General features: G+C 45.8%; 1 protein-coding gene across 3 annotated transcripts in view; it reads right to left on the bottom strand.

The window, feature by feature from the left end:
* Positions 1-22628, bottom strand: part of LOC110509315 (disabled homolog 2-interacting protein) — a 205112-nt gene that overhangs the window by 122265 nt on the left and 60219 nt on the right. For all 3 annotated transcript variants that reach the window (XM_036968136.1, XM_036968135.1, XM_036968133.1), the window contains exons 2-3: positions 12752-12861; positions 3057-3175 (exon numbers count right to left, since the gene is read on the bottom strand). In XM_036968136.1, the coding sequence (XP_036824031.1) occupies positions 3057-3175; positions 12752-12826 (194 nt within the window). In that variant the 5' untranslated portion in view covers positions 12827-12861. The remainder of the gene's footprint in view (positions 1-3056; positions 3176-12751; positions 12862-22628) is intronic.

The following is a 22628-nucleotide window of genomic DNA, read 5'->3' as shown; positions in this document are numbered from 1 at the left end:
CTGCAGCAGTCTATATCACTAGTGGGCTGATTAGGCATGTGTATTAAAACTTTTGCCACTCCTTCAAATGAGACACACATGAATGCCTGACTCATGCTCACACGCACGCACGCACGCACACACACACGCACGCACGCACACACACACACACACACACACACGCAGTAACATATTCCTCAGGGAATTAGGAGTGCTGGTTAACAGTATATAAAACATTACTAGGGTATCTGGCTGCAACATGGACAGACTGGTCTGTGTATCTGTGTTGTACCACACTTCTCTTTGATCAGCCGATACAGACATCTGCTCCGTACTGTATCTTTCTGTGGTGTGTGTGTGTGTGTGTGTGTGTGTGTGTGTGTGTGTGTGTGTGTATATTCCTGTCTGTCAATCTCCAGTGGCTCATTCATCCCCATCCTCTCCCCTCCACTATATGGCCTCTCCTATCTGTCATGTCTTTAATTTTAGTCTAGAGTAAGGGGTTTGCCCTTAAGCCTGGAGGGAAGCCAAATACGGTATATACTGTAGAGCCATTATTGCATGGAACCCTGTTCCATCGCATATTGCTCAAATAAGCAGCAAACCTGTTTACCAAAAAAAAACAGATGAAGCAACACCTCAGGGCACAACGCGTCTCCCATATTTGACCTAAACATTATGTGCATGTATTGATATGTAGGCTGTATGTGCTGTAATAAACTGTATATAGTTCTGTCCTTTAGCTGTTCTGGTCTATTAATGTTCTGTATTATGTCACGTTTCAAGTTTGTGTTGACCCCAGGAAGAGTAACAGCTTATGGGGATCCTAATAAAATACCAAATGCCCTGTAACTATTCCCAGGTCGCTGCTGATTAACAGTTTTGAATAATTCATGCTGTCCAGCTGCTGTTCATCTGCAGGTCAGTCTGAGTGACAGAGAGATAGATTCAGCTTTAATGGGACCGTGTGTGTTGTTAACGGGTGTGTGCGTTCTCCCTCTTCCATCCTTCCTCCCCCTTCCCCATCCTCCTCGCCCTACTCCCCTATCCTCCGTCCCACCTCAGATGATTCTGGAGGTTCAGTTGCATGTGACTCTATGTGACTGTGGGCCATGTGAGTTTCAGTGTGTATGGGACTCTGCCCTGTGGGAAGCCTGTTCCTGAGCTGACAGACAGTGGAGTGTCATCAAATTCCTTCACATGAGATCACACTCTACGGGGGGGGGGAGTTAATGACATAGACACACTGCACTGTACTGGTAGGGGAATGTATCAAAGTGTCACCTGGGTCCCTCGATACTAGATGGTAGAAATGAAACTGTTATCAGTCTTGCGTGTGTGTGTACGTGGGTGGGTGTATAAAAATAATGATGTGTGTGTGTATGTGTGTTTGTGGCGTTGTAGGGGAGATAAGGAGCTTCCTGGACGGTCTAATTTCCTGTCCGACATTTGCGTTCTGTACTGAGCGCTTTATCACAGGAAAACACAGAGGGAAACTAAACCCACAGTCCGAGACAGGGAGACCGAAAGAGAGAACAAGAAAGAAAAAGGGAGGGAGGGAGGGAGGGAGGGGGAAGGAGATAGAGCCATGTAGCCATGGTATAATTTGTCCAAGCAGTGGGAGGAACAGAACAGAACAGCACTCTGCTCTACATTGACAGAAAACTCACAATGTTCCATGATGACACTTCCTGATTCTAATGGCTCATTAAAAGTAGGTGGGTAGTCTCCAGCTATAGCAGAGTCTACTGACAAGCTCAAAGCAGCACACACACGTACACACACGTACACACACACACACACACACACACACACACACACACACACACACACACACACACACACACACACACACACACACACACACACACACACACACACCTTCTGACAGGCTCAGAGCAGCAGAGAGACAGAAGAACTCCACGTACAAGTACAGTGCTCCTTTATATCCCTACTAATTACCCAGCCCAGGCAGACAGATCGCCTCATCTCCGATCCCACCCAATCATCGTTTAAAGTGCCAGCAGAGCTAAGAGTCTTTATCTGACACGAATAAAAGGGACAGTCAAACACAAAGTGTTAGTGTAGGAGGATGAGCAGTGAAAACACAACTTAGACTCTCTGGGATGAAACCTAATTGGGATTGTTTGAATAGAGCAAAAACTGTTTTCAAAGCGGCTGATTTCGAACTCCTGAGTAAGACATGATCTTGTTAAAGATTTTCCTTTAGAGTAACAGCTAATCAAAATCACTCCGAATGAGCTCAGGGCGAAGAACCAGCGTGACTCAGAAATCCACATTCATTCCCACCGAGATTCGTCGCGAAACATATTATTTTGCTCACTCACGTATCCAATAGAAATGGAGCTGGCATTTCAACATGAAGGGACCGGCCACATGTAATAGAACTGGTGGTGAATGGCAAGTGAAGGGTAAAAGGGAACCTGGAGTAAGATGTGTGACATTTAGCCATAAATCACCTGTGAGACAGACAGAGCCAGGGCCCTGGGCTTCGATTGGTCCAGTCTACGCTGCAGCAGCATGGCCACAGAGGTAAGAGTGTCACCACTAAGACACACGCAGAGGAGAGCACATCCATCACACTCAGCCTCAGCCCACAGAGAGACGGAGAGAGAGAGAGAGAGAGAGCGAGAGCGAGAGGGAGGGAGCGAGAGGGATCGGGGAGGAGGGAGAGAGGGGAGGGAGGGAGGAAGGGAGAGAGGGTGGGGAGAGAGGGGGAGGGAAAGAGGGAGGAAAACTGAGCGAAGCAGAAACCGAAGTAAAGAGAGGAGGAGAGAAAGAGAGGGAGAGTTGGAATGACAGATTGGAGAGCAGAGCTCGCCTGGTTTTCACTGACAACACAAGCATGTCAACAGCGACCTCCGTAACCAGCCATCAGTCAAAGACGCATCCAAACAAAACAGATCTGCCAGCACACAAGCAAACACAAACACACAAATCCCCCAAAAGGCAGAACAAAGATCCAGTATCAACACAGGCCCCCACACACAAACTAATACCAGTGTGAAACCACAGCGTAAAACAGCTTTAATGTACAACCACTGGGCCGACTGTACCTCTCATTGTCCACACTCCTGAAGCCAGGCAGGATGTGTCTGAAGCTGGAGTTACGGTCCAGTTTGGGCTGGCTCTTAGTACGCTTTATAGAACCCTTCAGCCTCCGACTCAGAAAGCCCTGGAGAGAGAGAGAGGGAGAGATGGAGAGATGGAGGGAGGGAGGGAGGGAGAAAGGTCATCAATAACAACAACATATTGACACAGGATAATGACATGAAATGAATGAGTAGATGTTTCCAATCAGTCCAACGTTACAGTAATAATTCTATTGATAAAGCAATATCTGTCCAGTGAATAAATGATCGATAATAGCTCATAGAGGCTTGGAAAGTCAAGTCAAGGACAGACAGGCCTGGTGATTGAGAACTGTCTGTATATATGAGGCTATATGAGACCTTAGAGAGATGTCACACGCCCTCAAAGGAAATATTCGCATTCTCACTTGTACACACCACTAATCAGTCACTCACAGTCCGTCTATTTATCTTTTCAGCTTTAGCGTTCACCCTTTCACCCAATCCCCCTCTCCCTTTCTCGTTCTCTCTCTGCACTTTTCTCAAGATCCTACTCCGCCACATCTGCATCCCATGTCAGACTCCCTCAAGTACCTCTCTGTTTCCATAGAAACTGTTGGCTGGCATTGAGAGAGAGAGAGAGAGCGAGAGAGTGAGAGAGAGAGAGCGAGAGAGGGAGAGAGCGAGAGAGAGAGAGAGAGAGAGAGCGAGAGAGGGAGAGAGGGAGAGAGAGAGAGAGGGAGAGAGGGAGACAGAGAGAGAGAGAGAGAGAGAGAGATGGAGAGAGAGAGTGAGAGAGAGAGAGGGAGAGAGGGAGAGAGGGAGAGAGGGAGAGAGAGAGAGAGAGGGAGAGAGGGAGAGAGGGAGAGAGAGAGAGAGAGCGAGGGAGAGAGAGAGAGAGAGAGAGAGAGAGAGAGAGAGAGAGAGAGAGAGAGAGAGAGAGAAATGTGGCGTAGAAAAGGAACACAGCAAGTTTTTGGGGGAAGACAAAAGGCCTAGCTTGTGATTTCCAGCTGACACAGCAGAGAAGGGAGTGATGATAACGACATTAAGACGCACTGAGAGAGAGGAGAGCAGAGGAGTCACTTTAGTGTGCCCTCAATCTGTCTGAGGTGAAGGGAGGGGAGGAGAGGGGGAGGTTGGGCAGAGAAAGAACTGTAGGAAAAGAGACAAAGAGAGAGAGCGAGAGACGTATTGCTGCTCCGTGAGGACGCGGTTGCCTCCACCTGACGCGGTTGCCTCCACGATGCCACTCATACACACACACAGAGATACACACAGGCACGCACAAACACAAACAGCCTGCAGCACACCTACCCTGGACGCTGACAGAAAACAAACGATAAACAGGCCTCCATCCCGCTGATAACACACCTGTATAATTAACACCTGCAATGTGAATGAGTGTGTGCGTGTGGCCAAGTGGCGTGGCACTGTTGCAGGCACAATACTAGTGATAGAACCTGGCCAGCAGATCACAGAGAACAGTGTTATTGTCATTCTCTGGATAGGGAACAAAGACCATCCGCTGTCCACTCCTCCAGACACAGGAACTTACGACACAATGCACTCAAAGTTCAATCGCTGTTGACATGGCTACACATGAGGTATGTGAGGCAGCGCCACACGGCCACAGACGCTTTGTGTCTTTTCAAATGTGTGTTTATGTACAGAAACGTACAGTGATGTGGGATAAGGTAACCAAACCGCATGTAGGTGCAGAGGCACAGCCTGTAGCTGGTTCTCTAGTATGCTCCAGCCAGCCTCTTCAAATCCAATTAGCTAAATGAATAAAGCTTCATCAGTCCTGATGGCTGGGAGGTCTAGACAGCCCCACTGCTCTCCTCTCCTCTCTTTCTTTCCTCCTCTCCTCTCCTCCCATCCATGCAATGACTCCCCGGCTGAGGGATTAGCCAAAATAAATCAGTCATGTTATTGAGCGGCTGGGTTTGGCTGACAAGCAGACCTTGGTTTGTGTGTATGTGTGCTGTGTGTGTGTGTGTGTGTGTGCGCGCAGTGTTTGAATAAGGAATGGGGTAATCATAGGGTAGAGTGAGTCAGACTATTCACCTTGAGTATTTATGGCATGACGCTGTAATGAGGTTGGCATCTTTATTTAGTTACAGCCTCCAATCAGGCCATTCACAACATGACATGTCTGTCTTACCAACGAGGAGTGAGAGAGATGGAGGGGGGGGTTCGAGAGCAGAGGAGGCTGGTTGGAGGTGCTATTGGCATACATGTTCATTGTAATGGCTGGAATGGAACGGTTGCAAATATCAAACACGTGAGAACCACGTTTGACTTACATTTACACGTTAGTCATTGAGCAGACACTCTTATCCAGTGCGACTTACAGGAGCAATTAGGGTTAAGTGCCTTGCTCAAGGGCACATCGACAACGCTCTTAGCCGCTAGGCTACCTGCCTCCATTCCATTCATTCCATTTCAGCCCTTACAATGAGCCTGTCCTCCTATAGATAGCCCCCACGAGCCTCCTCTGGTAAAGAGCGAGGTAGAGTGTGTGTGGTATGTTGTCACAGGTTGTTTGATCCCCTGGGAGCCTCAGAAAGTTTGCAAGGCAATTTCAGACACACACACACGCGCACGTTCAGTACACAGGCACACACACACACACACGCAGACCAAGACACACACACACGAGCGATGCGTGGGCTGATTTATAATCTGCCGCCCCCGCCGTTATGTCTGCGGGGCGGGCGGGATGAAATAAAGAGAAGACAAATACATTGTGTGGATACAGTCTTGTCCGTTAGTGCCTAAGCTTTAGGGCCTGTAACTGTACGCACGACAATCAGCCGAACATGCCAATCGCCACTTGCTTTTGGGAGAGGTGCAGAAAAAGCTCACGCTGATCCACGGTGGCAAAGAGGGACGTCAGAGTTGAATTCAATAAGAGAAAAGCGGCGAAATGGCTGAAAATAAAGAGAAGGGAGGGGCCCGAAAAGTCATGTTTAGGAAAGAAATTGGTGAAAGAGGATGATAGCGGGTGCCGGCTATGTTATGTGTGATGATGGCGAGGCGCTTCACAAATTCGACAGTCAGAAGACAGGGACTTTAAATAGGCCTGTGGCAAGTCAAGGGGACTGTAGCCTGATGTTCAGATGGGTTAAATGGAAACTGAAATCTGGACACGGGACAGTAGATCTAGGAGGAATTGATGCCTCTTGGGTATTTCAGACTGTTTACATGATGAATCTGTCCTTTTTTTTAAAAAAGTGATTGGGCTTTGCTTAACTTGTATTGTTGTGTAAAATAACCTGTATTTGGGTTATTGTGTATATGAATGTGTAGTTTAATGTGTTTATTGTGTTTTTTTCCCTGTGTATTGTGGTGCTATACAGGGCTCATCTGGAAAAGAGACCTCGGTCTCAGCATTGACTCCCTGTCAAAATACATGTTAAAATGAAAAAATACAGTAAAGAAAGCTCTCACATGTTAAGTTCTGCAGAATTATACACATATATAATTATACATACACTTCTTGCAGTGAAATTATACACCAAATGTAGGCTATATTTTAATTCGGGAACAGGCGTGACCCAACGCACCACTAACACACGCACGCACGACTCTATAACCCTCTAAAAAGCAGAAGTAATTCCACATCTCACACACACAAAGGCGACCTCTTTTTCCCTGCGAGAGTGTAGGACTAACAAATGAAAGCCCCATCCATTCCTATTAGCCAGATAACTACAGTAAGTGAATGGAGTCCTGTCCCTGTAGGGTAATGGAGGGGGGGGGGGGTATTAGTGGCTGGCTGGCTGGCTGGCTGGCTGGCTGGCTGCTTTGGCTTGCGTTGTTGGTCTCTCTCTCCCCTTCTCCCTCTCTCTCTGTCTCTCCTTCTCACTCTCTCTCCCTGTCTCTCATTCCCCTGACCTGAACCTCAACTACAGGCTGTTTCGAGAGAGAGAGAGAGAGAGGCGGAGGGACGGACAAAAGCTACAGGTTCTTTTCCCAGTACTACTCCTCCTCTCTCTCTCTCTCCTCTAACTCATATTTGATCTGGGGGACATGATGAGGCTGTGTTGGCCTATTTACTCTGTGATTTGAAACGCTCTGTTCACAAATTCATGTACTGCCTGTCGCGAATTGCATACAAGTTTATGGTGTCTATTTTCGGATCACTTCTGTTCATTTCTGATCACACTCGTTCGGTAGGAGTGGGTTAAGGGCATACAGAATAGCAACCGACACTGTACACTCTCAGTCGGTTCAATATAAATGACAGGCTATAGAACTAGCAACTACCATCTACCAAGGACACTGCCCTGCCAAGGTGAGCCATTCGTCTAGCTCAGGGGTAGGCAATCCTGGCCCTGATTAGATAGAGAGACAGGAGTGAACGAAAGAGAGGGTGTGATAGAGAAACAGGAGGGAACGAGAGATGAGCAATACGAGAGAGAGAGAGGGGTGTAAGAGAAACAGGAGGGAACGAGAGATGAGCAATACAAGAGAGAGAGAGAGGGGTGAAAGAGGGTGAATGAGCAAAAGAGAACTCAGTAAAGGACCACCTCCCTCCTGGAGACTCATGGCTCATATGTGTTGTATAACTGATGTGTGAGCTGGTTGGTTTGCCTATCAGGCCTCTTCACTGCCCGGTTCTCTCCGACCCGCGTGGACCCGCTCCACACTAAGACAACACGGGACGGAGGGCATTTTGGGTCGAGTTTAACACAGTGACACCTTCCCTCGTTGCACCCTACGACTACCTGTACTGGGACGGCCCTCTTCGTCCTCAACTCAACCTTAAATGCCAAACTATCGCGTGCTTTGATCGTCGTGAGATGTTCTCGCAAACGATCCATACTTCCACATATTTCCAAACCCTGTGCTTATCAAAGATGATCAACACTTGAATACATAAAAACTTCACCGCATTTAAATGACGGCATAAACGAAGGTAAAACATTGCAATATACATGATGTAATGACCTTGTTAGAAATTGACCTTGTTAGAAATTGTTAGAAGTTCAAACCCCCGACTTGACAAGGTACAAATCTGTCGTTCTGCCCCTGAACAGGCCCCTAACCCACTGTTCCTAGGCCGTCATTGAAAATAAGAATTTGTTCTTAACTGACTTGCCTAGTTAAATAAAGGTAAAAAATTGAATGACATAATATTCTTCAAACCTCCATAGTTTATAACATACATTCCACCATCCAAGACACCAAACTCACTTATGCAAAACACGTTAAACATGGCGCTGACTGTTTACAGAACGACACCTTTCCGTTCATTATTGTGACACATATTCTCCTAGCCGTTGGTTATCGTTGTGAGAACACGCTAGCAACATGCCGGCAACAACGGAGTGGCTGTATGACGACACGGCTGTCACAGCCAGAGGAGACCCCTTTACCATTACATGTTAACACACTGTCAGTCACAACAGCCTCGTTCGTTAGTCCCAACTCACCTAGGCTGACAGCTAATTAGGCCTAGTGTGTGTGTGTGTGTGTGTGTGTGCGTGATGGTACGGCTGGGTCAAAAATATCCGAACAGATAATAATATAGCAATACATCCAGTAAGGACCTGCAGTACACAAGAGTAAAATAACAGAGAGTAAACATACGCCAGTAAAGAATACACAATCAAATATGGATTTGTTGACACTTGTGGTGTGAAAAAGTATTTGCCCCTTTTCAGATTTCCTATATTTTTACATATTTTTTTCGACACTGAATGTTATCAGACCTTCAACCAGAACATAACATTAGATAAAGGTAACCTGAGTTTACAAATAACAGCAAAATGTGATACTTAGTTATTGAATTAACAAAGTTACGCAACACCCAATTCCCCTGTGTGAAAAAGTAATTGCCCCATTTCACTCAATAACTGGTTGTGCCACCTTGAAGCGCCAACGACTCCAACCAAACGCTTCTTGTAGTTGTTGATCAGTCTCTCACGTCGCTGTGGAGGAATTCTGGCCCACTCTTCCATGCAGAACTGCTGTAACTCAGAGACATTTCAGGGTTTTCAAGTTGGAACGGTTCGTTTCGAGTCCTGCCGCAACATCTCAATTGGGATTAGAACTGAACTTCGACTAGGCCATTCCAAAACTTCTTCAAATGTTTTGCTTTTTAACCATATCCATGCAGACTTGATTGTGTGTTTTGGATCATTGTCTTGCTGCGTGACCCAGCTGCGCTCCAGCTCACAGACGGATGGCCTTGTAGAACTCTCTGATACCGAGCAGAATTCATGGCTCCTTCTATTAAAGCAAGCCGTTCAGGTCCTGCGGCAGCAAAACATCTCCAAACCATCCCACGACCGCCGCCACGCTTGACCGTTGGTATAAGGTTCTTCCTGTGGAATGCAGTTTTCGGTGTTTGCCAGACATAAATGGGACCCACCTCGTCTAAAGTACCGGAGTATCAAAAATATGCAAAAGCAGAGACAATTAGAAAGGGGATCAAATACTTTTCCACAACACTGCATGCAAACACCTGTACGTCTGAGATGACTCATTCAAACGGACTGTATTTCTGCGTGTTTTTGTCTGTGCGCGCTGCGGTCATGCACCTGTGTGTCCATACTCCCGCTTCCTCTGCGCCAGCGGTTTGTTGAATCATCGCGGTCAGGACAGCCCAAAACCCATGGGATGTCTTTTGTTTCAGCAGAGGGGACACCCCCCCCCCCCACACACACACACACACACAAAATCACTGGGCCAGAGTCTCCAATTAGACCCCTAGAACAATCTGAGACCGAGGGGGAAGAACGTAGGGGGGAGAGTGGGAGGGATAGAGGGAGAGATTGGATGAGAAGAAGTCCTAATTCAGAATCAATTTGACGAGGCATTGCAATCAGCCTCAAGGGTTTGTTGTGTGGCTGTACGAGAAGAGTCAAATTGGGTTGGCACCACTCTCCCCACTTTAGCGGAGAACAGGACAAAATTGTGTATCCTGCACTCTTAGCATGAAGGTGCCATATAGAACCTAAAATAGTTTGTCACCTGTCCACATTTATTTATTATTTAACCTTTACTTAACTAGGCAAGTCAGTTAATAAGAACAAATTCGTATTTTACAATGACGCCTACCCCAGCCAAACCCTCCCCTAACCCGGATGACGCTGGGCCAGTTGTGCACTGCCCCATGGGACTCCCGATCACAGCCGGTTGTGATAACAAACCCTGGTTTGATCCCTGATTGTGTGACCCCTTTATCACTATCACAGTGCCTTAGACCGCAGTGCCACTTGGAAAGTCTCATTACAGAACCCTTTGAAGAACCTTTTTGGTTCCAGGTAAACCTGGAACCAAAAACATTTTGGTTCCAGGTAGAAGCCTTTTGGGTTCCATGTGGAACACTTTCCACAATTTTTTTTTTATACCTGGAACCAAAAAGGGGTTCTCTTATGGAGTCAGCCAAAGAACCCTACACACACATGGGCTCCCGAGTGGCACAGCGGTCTAAGGCACTGCATCTCAGTGCTAGAGGTGTCACTACAGACCCTGGTTTGATCACGGGCTGTATTACAACCGGCCTTGATCGGGAGTCCCACAGGGCGGTGCACAATTGGCCCAGCGTCGTCCGGGTTAGGGGAGGGTTGGCCTGGGGTAGGCCGCCATTGTGAATAACTATTTCTTTGTAAAGGACTTGCCTGGTTAAATAAAAAATAAAAACATTCTAAGAGTATGGGTTAGTTGTTTGGGGGAGAGAGAGAATTCTTCAACCAAGTGTGTGTGAAGTCTTCTTATCGAATCAGTGTGTGTGTTTGCATGACAGAGTCCGGGGCCGGGATAACTGTGTGAGAGAGTCATTTTGACAGATTTAGCTCAAAGCCTAGGAGGAGGTACTTTAGATGTCAGGACTGGTCTTTCAGGAGGAGAGAGGGGGCTAAGAGCTGGGATGTCCTTTCAGCAACTGGCCAGGATGGATGGAGGGTGAGGGATGTCACTCACTCACACATACGCATTCACACACTACATTGCATCCAAGTAAACACAGTGGGCAAAAAGTGGACTGTACCCTTACTTGCCAGAAGAGGGCACTGTAATGACAAACAAATGGAATAGTCTGCAGATAAGCTGATGTTAAATCTATTGTTATCTCATTGGGGGGGGGGGGGGGGGGGGGGTATAAAGTTACCCTGATTCTATGTTAGGTTTAAGATTTTATCGCTTATGGTTTAAGGGATGGTTTGAGTTTGGTAAGCTGATCCTAGACGTGTGCCTAATGTGCCAGGTACCTTCTACCTCTATCATATCATATCCAAACATGAACTTAATGGCCTCATGACTCAGGAGAAAGAGAAATGGTCATGTGACTGTACAGCGAGACACAGTGGCTTCATCTCATCACTTTTCTCCTCTCCTCTCTCATTCTCTCCATTCCTCTCCTCTCCTCTCTTTTCTCATTCTCTTCTTTCCTCTGGTCCCTGCAGGGAGCAGCTTAACTGACACCCGATCGATCGATATAAAGCCTACCCGCTGTCTGTCGGACTCCTCTGTGTCTCACTAACACTTTGTCTCCTCTCTCTCGCCCCCTTTTGTCCCTCTTCTGCACTCTCTCCCCTACCCTCTCGCTCGTACGGGCACGCGCGCTTGCGCACCATGAATGTTTAGCCACGGCAGGCGCAACCCCTTGCCACAACACTTCGTCTACACGCACAACCACACTTCCGTTCTCTACTCATAATCTCAACGAGCCAATCCACAGCAGCTGTATTTGCCATTAAAACCTGGTGGAAACAACTGCTCGGTTCATAAAACACACTTCAGTCTCACTTTGTGGAAGTTCAACCATTCATGTGTTTTTAATATGGCTTCCAGTACACGAAGTTAGTGTCAGAGGCACATCAACTATCTTTTATAGGTACGGTCAACAGACAGCAATAGTGTTCTGTGGACACATGGTGTGGAGTGGAGGGTTTTGGCATTGTCATAGAGAGAGATAGATGGAAGGAGAGCGAGTAGACGGAGACAGGAGACAGGAGCATACTACATCAACTTGAGTTCGACAAAAGATGGAGACCTTGGTAACCAACACGGGGGAAGCTAATGTATATGTTGTCAATCTATAGGAATAATTTATGTTTGAACCAGTCACAGTGGACAGAGAAGCGTTTCCATTGGATCGGCAACGTAAAGAGTTTGTTTGCATTCTGAATGTTTCCCGATGGCCGTGTACAGTTCACCTAGAGGTCCTCCTCTCCACTCTCATCTCTAATTTGATGGGGATGCGCTCTGCTTATAGGTGGTAAGCTACTTATGGATGACTCACAGAGTCTGCATTTCTGCAGTTTGTTAAGTAGCAGTTCAAATATCTGTTGAATAAAACACGGTGAGAAGTGGCTCATTTTGAGCCAGGGGAAGAAAAGAGAAAATGAAATGAGGCCTATTGCACCACAGATGTATCATTCCACAACGGCTGGATAACTCCACACAACCTGTACATCAGAGTGCATTCAGAATGGGTGTTATGGAGAAGCTCAGTGAGATTCAGACGGGCATAGAATCACCTGGAGACCAGACTTCTATTCATGTTGACGTGACATCCTAAAGACTACTGTACTCTCCCTGTCTCCGGAAGTCTCTCTTCCAATTAGTATTTCTTTCTTTCTGCCTCTCTTTGTCACACGCTCTTGACGCACACGGGCGCGTGCAGGCACACCCTCTGCGTGCTCCGGCAGGCGAGTACTCACGGTGACTCTGAAGGGCGTGGCTGCTGCGGCAGGTTCCATGGTGTGGGTGATCTTGTCCGGCGCACCACCAGGCATGCTCCGTCGGCGGCCCGTTCGCTCCGGGGGCGACTCTGGGGGAGACAGGGAAGAGAGAGACAGGGAAGAGAGAGAGAGAGAGAGAAGAGAGAGACAGAAGAGAGAGACAGGGAAGAGAGAGAGAAGAGAGAGACAGGGAAGAGAGAGAAAGGGAAGAGAGAGAGAGAGACAGGGACGAGAGAGAGACAGGGAAGAGAGAGACAGGGAAGAGAGAGAGAGAGACAGGGACGAGAGAGACAGGGAAGAGAGAGAGAGAGACAGGGACGAGAGAGACAGGGAAGAGAGAAAGAGAGAGGCAGGGACGAGAGAGACAGGGAAGAGAGAGAGAGAGAGAGAGACAGGGAAGAGAGAGAGAAAAGAGAGAGACAGAAGAGAGAGACAGGGAAGAGAGAGAGAAGAGAGAGACAGGGAAGAGAGAGAGAGAGACAGGGACGAGAGAGACAGGGAAGAGAGAGACAGGGAAGAGAGAGAGAGAGAGACAGGGACGAGAGAGACAGGGACGAGAGAGACGGGGAAGAGCGAGACAGGGAAGAGAGAGAGAGAGAGAGAGAGAGAGAGACAGGGAAGAGAGAGACAGGGAAGAGAGAGAGAGAGACAGGGAAGAGATAGAGACAGAGAGGACATCAGTCAGGATAATGGAGTAAAATACATGTTGTGCAACCGGCTTTGTTTCCAAAAGTCAGGCTCAGTTAAACAACCAGCATAACGTTTCTTTCATTTTGCACATTGTTTTCATGTTCTTGTTCAACTCCATTTCATTTGTTGTCTCTAAATAGACAGCCCTGGGGTCTATCTTGATCTGACACTGCTTTGTCTTTCATTGTGTGTCTGTTCTATGTGCAGTGATTTAATGCGACTCCTGTTATCACAGACAGTGATAGTTACCACTCTGTCAGAGCCATGCGGTACCATGTGCTGCAGATCGGGACATGTCCACTCCAAGAATGTGAGACATGCCAAGTATGCATGTTGATACAGCGATACGCTTCAGACGATGGTACAGCACAGAACAGGACTGACATTAACCGTGGGTTGCCATGTTTTTGCAGATGGGTGAACTAACTTAACCCCTCACGGCAATGTTTCCATTCGAAACTGTAGCAATTAGCGCTTGAGGCACATAACTCATTGTTGTTTTGTTTTTGACAGGAGAGGTTTCATGTCTTGCATTGTGTTCTGGTTCATCTACCTTGTGATCGAAAGTGGACACTTTTCCCCTTAAAAAAACCCACACAAAATCACCCCTGTCAGATACCGCATACTTTAAGGGAAAGGAAGAAACCAGGAGACAGGTTTTTGGTGTTGTCAGTGTCGGTAGTCAGACTCCCCTTTCTGTCTGTTAGCCTGTCAGCATTAGCTGTGCCACAGTAAATTAGAACGTCTGCTATGTTACAGGGCTGTCTGCTGTTTTAGCACACAGAGTAACTGGATAAAAGGACAAGACAAGGTCTGACTGAGGGAGAACACACACGTCCTGCTGGGACAGACAACTGATGGGAACGTCCTGTACTGTTTACACCTCGACTCAGTCCCGACTGTGCTGACGCCAGTATGCCGTACAACTCGCAGTAGGCTACGCGCGAAAACAAGCGCTCAAGCTAAACTTTCGCACTTTTTTGACATCATGTGAACACTGAAATAGCAAATCAAATGTCACTGGTCACGTGCGCCTAATACAACAGCTGTCGACAACGCTGCTTAGTGTGGACTCTCCCTTCATGTAAGTACTGTCAATCCCCCCCCTCCCACAACCTTCTATAGCAGACACAATTCATTTGTGGGTCCATGTGATCTGCGGGAAATATGTATCTCTAAGGCGGTAGGTAACATGCTTGGCAGGGGGATAGGAAGTGCAGCTCAGTTTCCCACTCATTGTGTGGGCAGTGTGCACATTCTCTCGAGAGCCAGGTCTGCCTACGGTGGCCTCTCTCAATAGCAAGGCTATGCTCACTGAATCTTTACAAAGTCAAGGATTTTCTTAATTCTGGGACAGTCATAGTGGCCAGGTATTCTACCACTCTGTACTCTCTTTTTAAGGCCAGATAGCGTTCCAATTGTATTGATTCTTTCGAGGTTGTCAAATCTTTTTGCTTTCTCATAATTTGTTTGAGTCTAATTGTGTCTTGGTCTTGGGGCTCTGTGGGGTCTATTTGTATTTGTGAACAGAGCCCCAGAACCAGCTGGCTGAGGGGACTCTTCTCTAGGTACATATCTTTGTAGGTGAGGGCTTTTAGGCGGTTGTAGAACTGAACAGCTCTTTTATGGATGTTGATAACTAGCAGGTATAGACCTACTTCGACTCTGCATGCATTGTTTGGGGTTTTGCGTTCCACACAAGAATATTGTTGCATAATTCTCAATTGAGTCTCAATTGGGTGTTTGTCCCTTTTTGTGAATTTCTTGGTTGGTAAGCGGACCCCAGACCTCACAACCAAAGAGGGCAACGGGTTCCATAAGTAATTGAAGTATATTTTTTAGCCAGATCCTAATTTGGGATGTCAAGTTCTATGTTCCTTCTGATGGTGTAGAAGGCCCTTCTTGCCTCGTCTCTCAGATCGTTCACAGTCTTGTGGAAGTTACCTGTGGTGTTGATGTTTAGGGCGAGGTAGGTATAATTATTTGTGTGCTCTAGGACAACGGTGTCTAGATAGAATTTGTATTTATTGTCCTGGCTACTGGACCTTTTTCGGAACACCGTGATGTTTGTCTTGCTGAGATTCACCGTCAAGGCCCAAGTCTGACAGAATCTGGGCAAAATTTCTAGATACTGCTGTAGGCCGTCCTTGGTTGGGGACAGAAGCACCAGATCATCTGCAAACAGTAGACATTTGATTTCAGAGTCCATTAGGGTGAGGCCAGGTGCTGCAGACTGTTCTAGTGCCATCACCAATTCATTGAAATAAATGTTGAAGATGGTGAGGCTCAAGGTACATTCTTGTCTCACCCCACGGCCCTGAGGAAAGAAATGTGCCAATTTGAACTACAAACTTGTTGTTTGTGTACATTGATTTTACAATGTCATACGGTTTCCCCCTCGACACCGCTTTCCATCAATTTGCATAGCAAACCACCGCGCCAAATTGAGTCTCTCTCTCGCTCTCAACTCTTTTTTTTGCAGCTCAACAAAAAACAAACACGACACTGCACGTCACTATAGGTCCCAAAGCTACATCTGTCAATCAACAATAAGTCACGTCCTTACAAGGAAATCAGACAGTTGTACCATAAGCCCAATGGAGTACAGATAAGGGTGCATAAGGTTTGCCAAAGGGTACACTATTACTCTGCAGAATACACACGTTTTAATTAGAAGGATTTAATAATTGGTAAAGAGAGACTGTAAAACGTGTTTTCCCGGGACTCATGTGAAGAGCAGCCTGTTCTCCTCGTACGGTACACACTGTGCAGATGGTAGCAACATGTGTAGGCATGCAGTGCAATTTGACACACTAATTAGCTCACCACATAATGAGGCATGTGTGTAGAGTACTGCAGATCAGAGTAGTTTCCTCTCTCATAGCGAACACATGCAGGGGCCAGCTGTGAATCCTACACTCAGTCACTGGTTGGAGGAATGGTTGGCTACAGGTTGGCTGTAAAGTGTTAAACACACACACACACCCGTGTACCAATAGGGACTGGGGAAAGCAGGAGATGCACTAGCGAAACATAGGTAATACAGAAGACACTTGTGGAAGAAGAAATGCAAATTAAAGTTGCCCATGTGTGAGTTAAACATATAAAACCTTTACACACCCGGAGATCTGAGGAGAATTAATTATCTTGCTGCCATGGCAGCAGCCTATCAGGCACTTTATTAAACTTTATTTATCTTTGTGTGTGTGTGTGTGTGTGTGTGTGTGTGTCAGTCGAGGCTGCTGAGGGGAGCACGGCTCATAATAATGGCTGGAACGGAGGGAATGGAATGGCATGTGTGTGTGTGTGTGTGTGTGTCTGGCAGCAGACAAAGGTATGTGTTGTCCGTCAGGTCAGCTAGAGGGCACATACAGTAGATGTTTTGTCTTTGAGTATTTGAGTATTGAGTATTGTCTCAACGAGGTCCACCCGCTGCCCTGTACAAGCCCTCCTCCTCTACCTCACCTCGTCCTTCAGCATCTTCTCGCTCACACTTCCTCTACCTCTCCCCTCCTTCATGTCTTTCTCCTCTTCCTCCTTCATAGCCCGAAAAAAAAACAGCCATCCCTCCTACCTTCCCTACGGCTCTCACTCTTATCCTCCACCCTTCCTCTACTTCTGTTTGCCCATAAACAGATCTCTCCATCCTCCCTAGCCCTCCCTAGCCTCACTCCGTCTCCCTATCCTTCCCTCCATCCCTCCTAACAGTTGGTTAATAGGACAGAGTCTCACTCCACCTGGCAGTGTGAGTCTCAGGGGACCTGGGAGATGATAAAGCCCAGATGGCAGTCACCTGGCTGGGCTTGTAACGTTGCTCAGCCTGGGTCTCCGAGTGTAGTTAAGGGCCCTCTATAGGAGAGGCTGCAGAGCCTTGGGTCTGGCAGGGGAAGATAAGAGGCTGGATGGAGGAGAGAAGTGAGTCACTTCACTCCTTCTGAGAAACAGTACGACCCCATGAGAGATTGAGAAAGGTGCTGGAATCGCAGAGAAGGTGGTTAAACAGTTGTAGAGATATGTGCTTATGTACATGCAGTATATGCATCTCTTTCTCCCTCTCTTTCAGTTAAATTACATTTCAATTTAAGGGCTTTATTGGCATGGGAAACATATGTTAACATTGCCAAAGCAAGTGAACTTGATAATAAACAAAAGTGAAATAAACAATTAAAAAAACAGTAAACATTACACTCACAAAAGTTGCCGAAAAAATAAAGACGTTGCACGTTTCATATTATGTGCAGATAGTTAAAGTACAAAAGGGAAAATAAATCAACATAAATATGGGTTGTATTTACAGTGGTGTTTGTTCTTCACTGGTTGCCCTTTTCTTGTGGCAACAGGTCACACATTTGCTGTGATGGTACACTCTGGTATTTCACCCAATAGATATGGGAGTTGATCAAAATTGGGTTTGTTTTTCAAATTCTTTGTGGATCTGTGTAATCTGGGGGAAATATGTGTTTCTAATATGGTCATACATTGGACAGGAGGTTAAGAAGTGCAGCTCAGTTTCCACCTCATTTTGTGGGCAGTGAGCACATAGCCTGTCTTCTCTTGAGAGCCAGGTCTGCCTGCGCCTTTCTCAATAGCAAGGCTATGCTCACTGAGTCTGTCCATAGTCAAAGCTTTCCTTAAGTTTGGGTCAGTCACAGTGGTCAGGTATTCTGCCGCTGTGTACTCTCTGTTTAGGGACAAATAGCATTCTAGTTTGCTCTGTTTCTTTTGTTAATTATTTTCAATGTATCAAGTAATTATCTTTTTGTTTTCTCATGATTTGGTTGGGTCTAATTGTGTTGCTGTCCTGGGGCTCTGTGGGGTCTGTTTGATAACAGAGCTCCAGGACCAGCTTGCTTAGGGGAGGGACTCTTTTCCAGGTTCATCTCTCTGTAGGTGATGGCTTTGTTATGAAGGTTTGGGAATGGCTTCCTTCAGGTGGTTGTAGAATTTAACAAATATTTTCTGGATTTTGATAATTAGTGGGTATCGGCCTAATTACGCTCTGCATGCATTATTTGGTGTTTTCCATTGTACACTGAGGATATTTTTGCAGAATTCTGCATGCAGAGTCTCAATTTGGTGTTTGTTCCATTTTGTGAATTTTTGGTTGGTTGAGCAGAATCCAGACCTCACAACCTTAAAGGGCAAAAGGTTCTATAACTGATTCAAGTATTTTTAGCCAGATCCTAATTGGTATGTCAAATTCTATGTTTCTTTTGATTGCAAAGACGAACCTTCTTGCCTTGTCTCTCAGCTCGTTCACAGCTTTGTGGAAGTTACCAGTGGTGCTGATGTTTAGGCCAAGGTATGTATCGTTTTTTTTTGGGTGCATCAGCTTCTAGATGCAATTTGTATTTGTGGACCTTTTTTTGGAACACAATTATTCTTGTCTTACTGAAATTCTTTATTTCTCTCTCCCTCTCTCTCTCTCTCTCTCTCTCTCTCTCTCTCTCTCTCTCTCTCTCTCTCTCTCTCTCTCTCTCTCTCTCTCTCTCTCTCTCTCTCTCTCTCTCTCTCTCTCTCTCTCTCTCTCTCTCTCTCTCTCTCTCTCTCTCTCTCTCTCTCTCTCTCTCTCTCTCTCTCTCTCTCTCTCTCTCTCTCTCTCTCTCTCTCTCTCTCTCTCCCTCCCTCTCTCCCTCTCTCCCTCTCTCTCTCGTCAGAACTCTATTAGACATGTCTGTAGCCGACCCCTATTGTCCCTTCCAACCTCCAGAGTGACAGCTACCTTTCTCCTTCACTCGCTCATCTCATTGTTTGGCCCCCAAGGACAATTTCCTCAATGCTCCATTCCCTTGGCAACCCCACCAGCCTAGCCGCACACTACCCTCCAGATGCCCTGACCAGGACATTCCAGGGAGAGGCATGCTCTCATTCCAGCGCCAGCCCCCCTCCCCCCACCAAGGAAGCTTTCAGCTTCAAACAGCTTCAACTGAAATACCAAAACGAATGAATTTATCAGCGCCCCAATGGATTTGGTTATGTCAGCATGTGTATGTCTGTGTCATTGTCTGGGTGCTAGGTGTATGAAGCACAGTGTGCGGTGAGGTACATGTAATGTGTCACACACTGTGATAAGACAAAGAGACACTAGCTAGATAGCATCAGGGTTAATTATAGTAGGGAAAGCGGAACATGCTGGATATAGCAAGGACACTTTGCATGGTGAGTCGATAAAGTGTGTTTGAATGTGTGTGTGCGTGTGAGTGTGCGCATGCATGCACATGTATTTGTGTGTATGAGTGTATGCAAAGGAATCATGCCCATAGGGGGCACAGGGGCATGTGCCCCCTCAGATTTGTCCTAGCCAGAGCCATTTTATGAAGTTGGCTTTAGCTTGCCCAGATAGCTTCCCAATCTCCCAACCTCATTACTAGTTACCAAGAAGCCATTTCAGGCTATCAATGAAGTTGGAGTAGCTAGCTTGTCTAATTATCTTAGCCAGCATGCCTGCTGGAAAGGTTGGTAGACTTTAGAAAAGCAAGCAATCACTAAATGTACTGAACAAGACTCACATTCCTTTCAATCTTTTAACCAGATTTTAGCAGAGATACAGAGAAGCATATGTGACTCGTTTCAGGAAACTAGGCATACGTAGCACGTCACTATTTCACAGGAGAGGCATTTGAACATAAACATACACTTTTTAATCAAAATGTGTTATTTTTGCCAGAAATGCCTTCTGGAACATGTGAACTGTCATGTGCCTCAATAACAAATGTGTATTCCCTCCATAAATATGAATACAATTATTCAATTAGGAGCCTAGTTGGTTTAGCCACAGAAAAAGACAGGAACCTTCCTGCTAGCCATGACTGGCTGAGATAATGGATGGGCTGGTCATGCCGGGAGATGAGTTTGGATTGGTCTGCATTGTAACATGTTTTTGTCTGTAACATGAGCTGTTCAATGCATGTTGACAGTCCTTTCTACCATGCAATTTTTTAAAGATATAACGTTAGCCATCAGAGTGACTTGACACAACGCTGGCCAAACAAGATGTAGCTACAAACAAAACAGAGTTAAAATGGTCCCAGTCTGCTGTGAAGCAGCAGCATTTTCAGGTTACAAATTTTGTCAGAAAGTATTTTTTATTGCAAGTTAAAGCTATTAGTTAGCTAGTTAACGTTAGCTTGCTGGCTCGCTAGCTAAAGTTACATGTCTGATCTGTGTAGTAATATTATTTGAATCAGAAAACCATTTGCATTGCTAGTTACAACCTAATGTTAGCTAGCTAACATTGAACATTGTTTGCTAGCTTTAGCTACCTGCAGATTCAAACTACAATGTTTGTATTGGTAGTAGTATGAGTTGGGATTATGCCTGCTCATTGTTTAGCTAGCTAGCTAGCTACCTAGCTAGCTACATGTCTAAACAAAAGACTTCACTTCGGCCAGATTACTACATGGCCCATCAAATTAGCCAGGTGTGTCTGGGAGTGATTTTGTATTTGTATATATTATGGTATATTATGCCAAGCAGCTATACTGCCTGAGGTCTGCCAAAATTAAGGCAGTTATACAATTTTAAAAACATTACAATATGTTCATGACAGAATTCACAACACACTGTGTGCCCATACTCCACTGCCACATTATCTACAACTCAAAATCCATGTGTACGTGTGTGTATAGTACATATGTTATCATGTATGTGTGTGCGCATGTGTCTGTACCTATGTTTGTGTTGCTTCACAGTCCCCGCTCTTCCATAAGGTGTAATTTTATCTGTTTTGCATCAGCTACCTGATGTGGAATAGAGTTCCATGCAGTCATGGCTCTAGTTACAGTCACCTATTGTATTTCATGAACATGTGTACATGTGTAGACAATAGTGAACAATCCACTTAGCTGGATGTGGCTGGAGGGTTATAGCATTTCCCTCACATGACCAACAATTTAGACAAGTGTGTCGGGTATTTGTCATCTTGTAATAATAATATTATCTGGGCACATTTTGTTTTTGATATTGCTACTATTCATGTAAGCATTTCAGTGTGTTTACCACATGGCCTCACAGGTGAATCCTTAAAGAGATGGGTGGGACCAAGGCTTTAGAGGGTGTGAACGATGCTGAATGGGTGTAGACGAAGAAGAGCTCTCCAGTAGGTGTCCCAAAACATTCAAGGGCCATTTTCTCAAAGGTGGGGTTACAAGTTGATCAACTTTCAAAGAAGAATTACATCCTCATTGTTCCTTAACTGCAGTGTATGACATACCATTTTCTAGCTCTGTCTCTACTTTCATCTAATGTAAAAAACACCATTTCAAACGTTGCTACATATGACCGAATCGAGGCGGTCGGTCACCTTTCATATTTTATTTTAAACAACCACCAGTAAGGAGGATACAGACAGCTAAACAGGTATGCTTACATATGCATAAAAAAATATATACAGTGCCTTGCAAAAGTATTCGGCCCCCTTGAACTTTGCGACCTTTTGCCACATTTCAGGCTTCAAACATAAAGATATAAAACTGTATTTTTTGTGAAGAATCAACATCATTAGTCATTTAGGTCAACATTGGATCATTCAGAGATCCTCACTGAACTTCTGGAGAGAGTTTGCTGCACTGAAAGTAAAGGGGCTGAATCATTTTGTACGCCCAATTTTTCAGTTTTTGATTTGTTAAAAAAGTTTGAAATATCCACTAAATGTCGTTCCACTTCATGATTGTGTCCCACTTGTTGTTCAAGGGGGCCGAATACTTTCGCAAGGCACTGTATATATTGTTTTACATAGAATTAAGCATGTATCATCCTCAAGTCATTTGTGCCCCCTTTTAGAGGGTATGTGTGTGTGCGTGCAGATGCTCATTTGCGTGTGCATGTTGCTGAGCAGCTGGCTAGCATGCCGTGGTGTTATTGGGCTGAGCGATGTAAAGACGAAGAGAAACCAGAAGGCGGTTAGCTGTGAATCAGATGGGCTGAGTGTGTAAAACAGGATGAAAGTCAAGTACTGTAGAATAAACTTTTAGTGATCAATCAGTTCTCTACCCGCTACCCTCGCCAGCTCCACATCACGGGAGAAATAGACTGGAACATACACGGAGTGTCCAAACATTAGGAACACCGACTCTTTCCATGACATAGACTGACACGGTGAATTCAGATGAAAGCTACACTACCTGGCCAAAAGTATGTGAAGTACCTGCTCGTCGAACATCGCATT

The sequence above is a fragment of the Oncorhynchus mykiss genome, chromosome Y (assembly GCF_013265735.2).
Source record: "Oncorhynchus mykiss isolate Arlee chromosome Y, USDA_OmykA_1.1, whole genome shotgun sequence".
NCBI lineage: Eukaryota > Metazoa > Chordata > Actinopteri > Salmoniformes > Salmonidae > Oncorhynchus > Oncorhynchus mykiss.
Note: the sequence above shows the minus strand (reverse complement) of the source record. Positions and strands in the feature narration are given on the sequence as shown.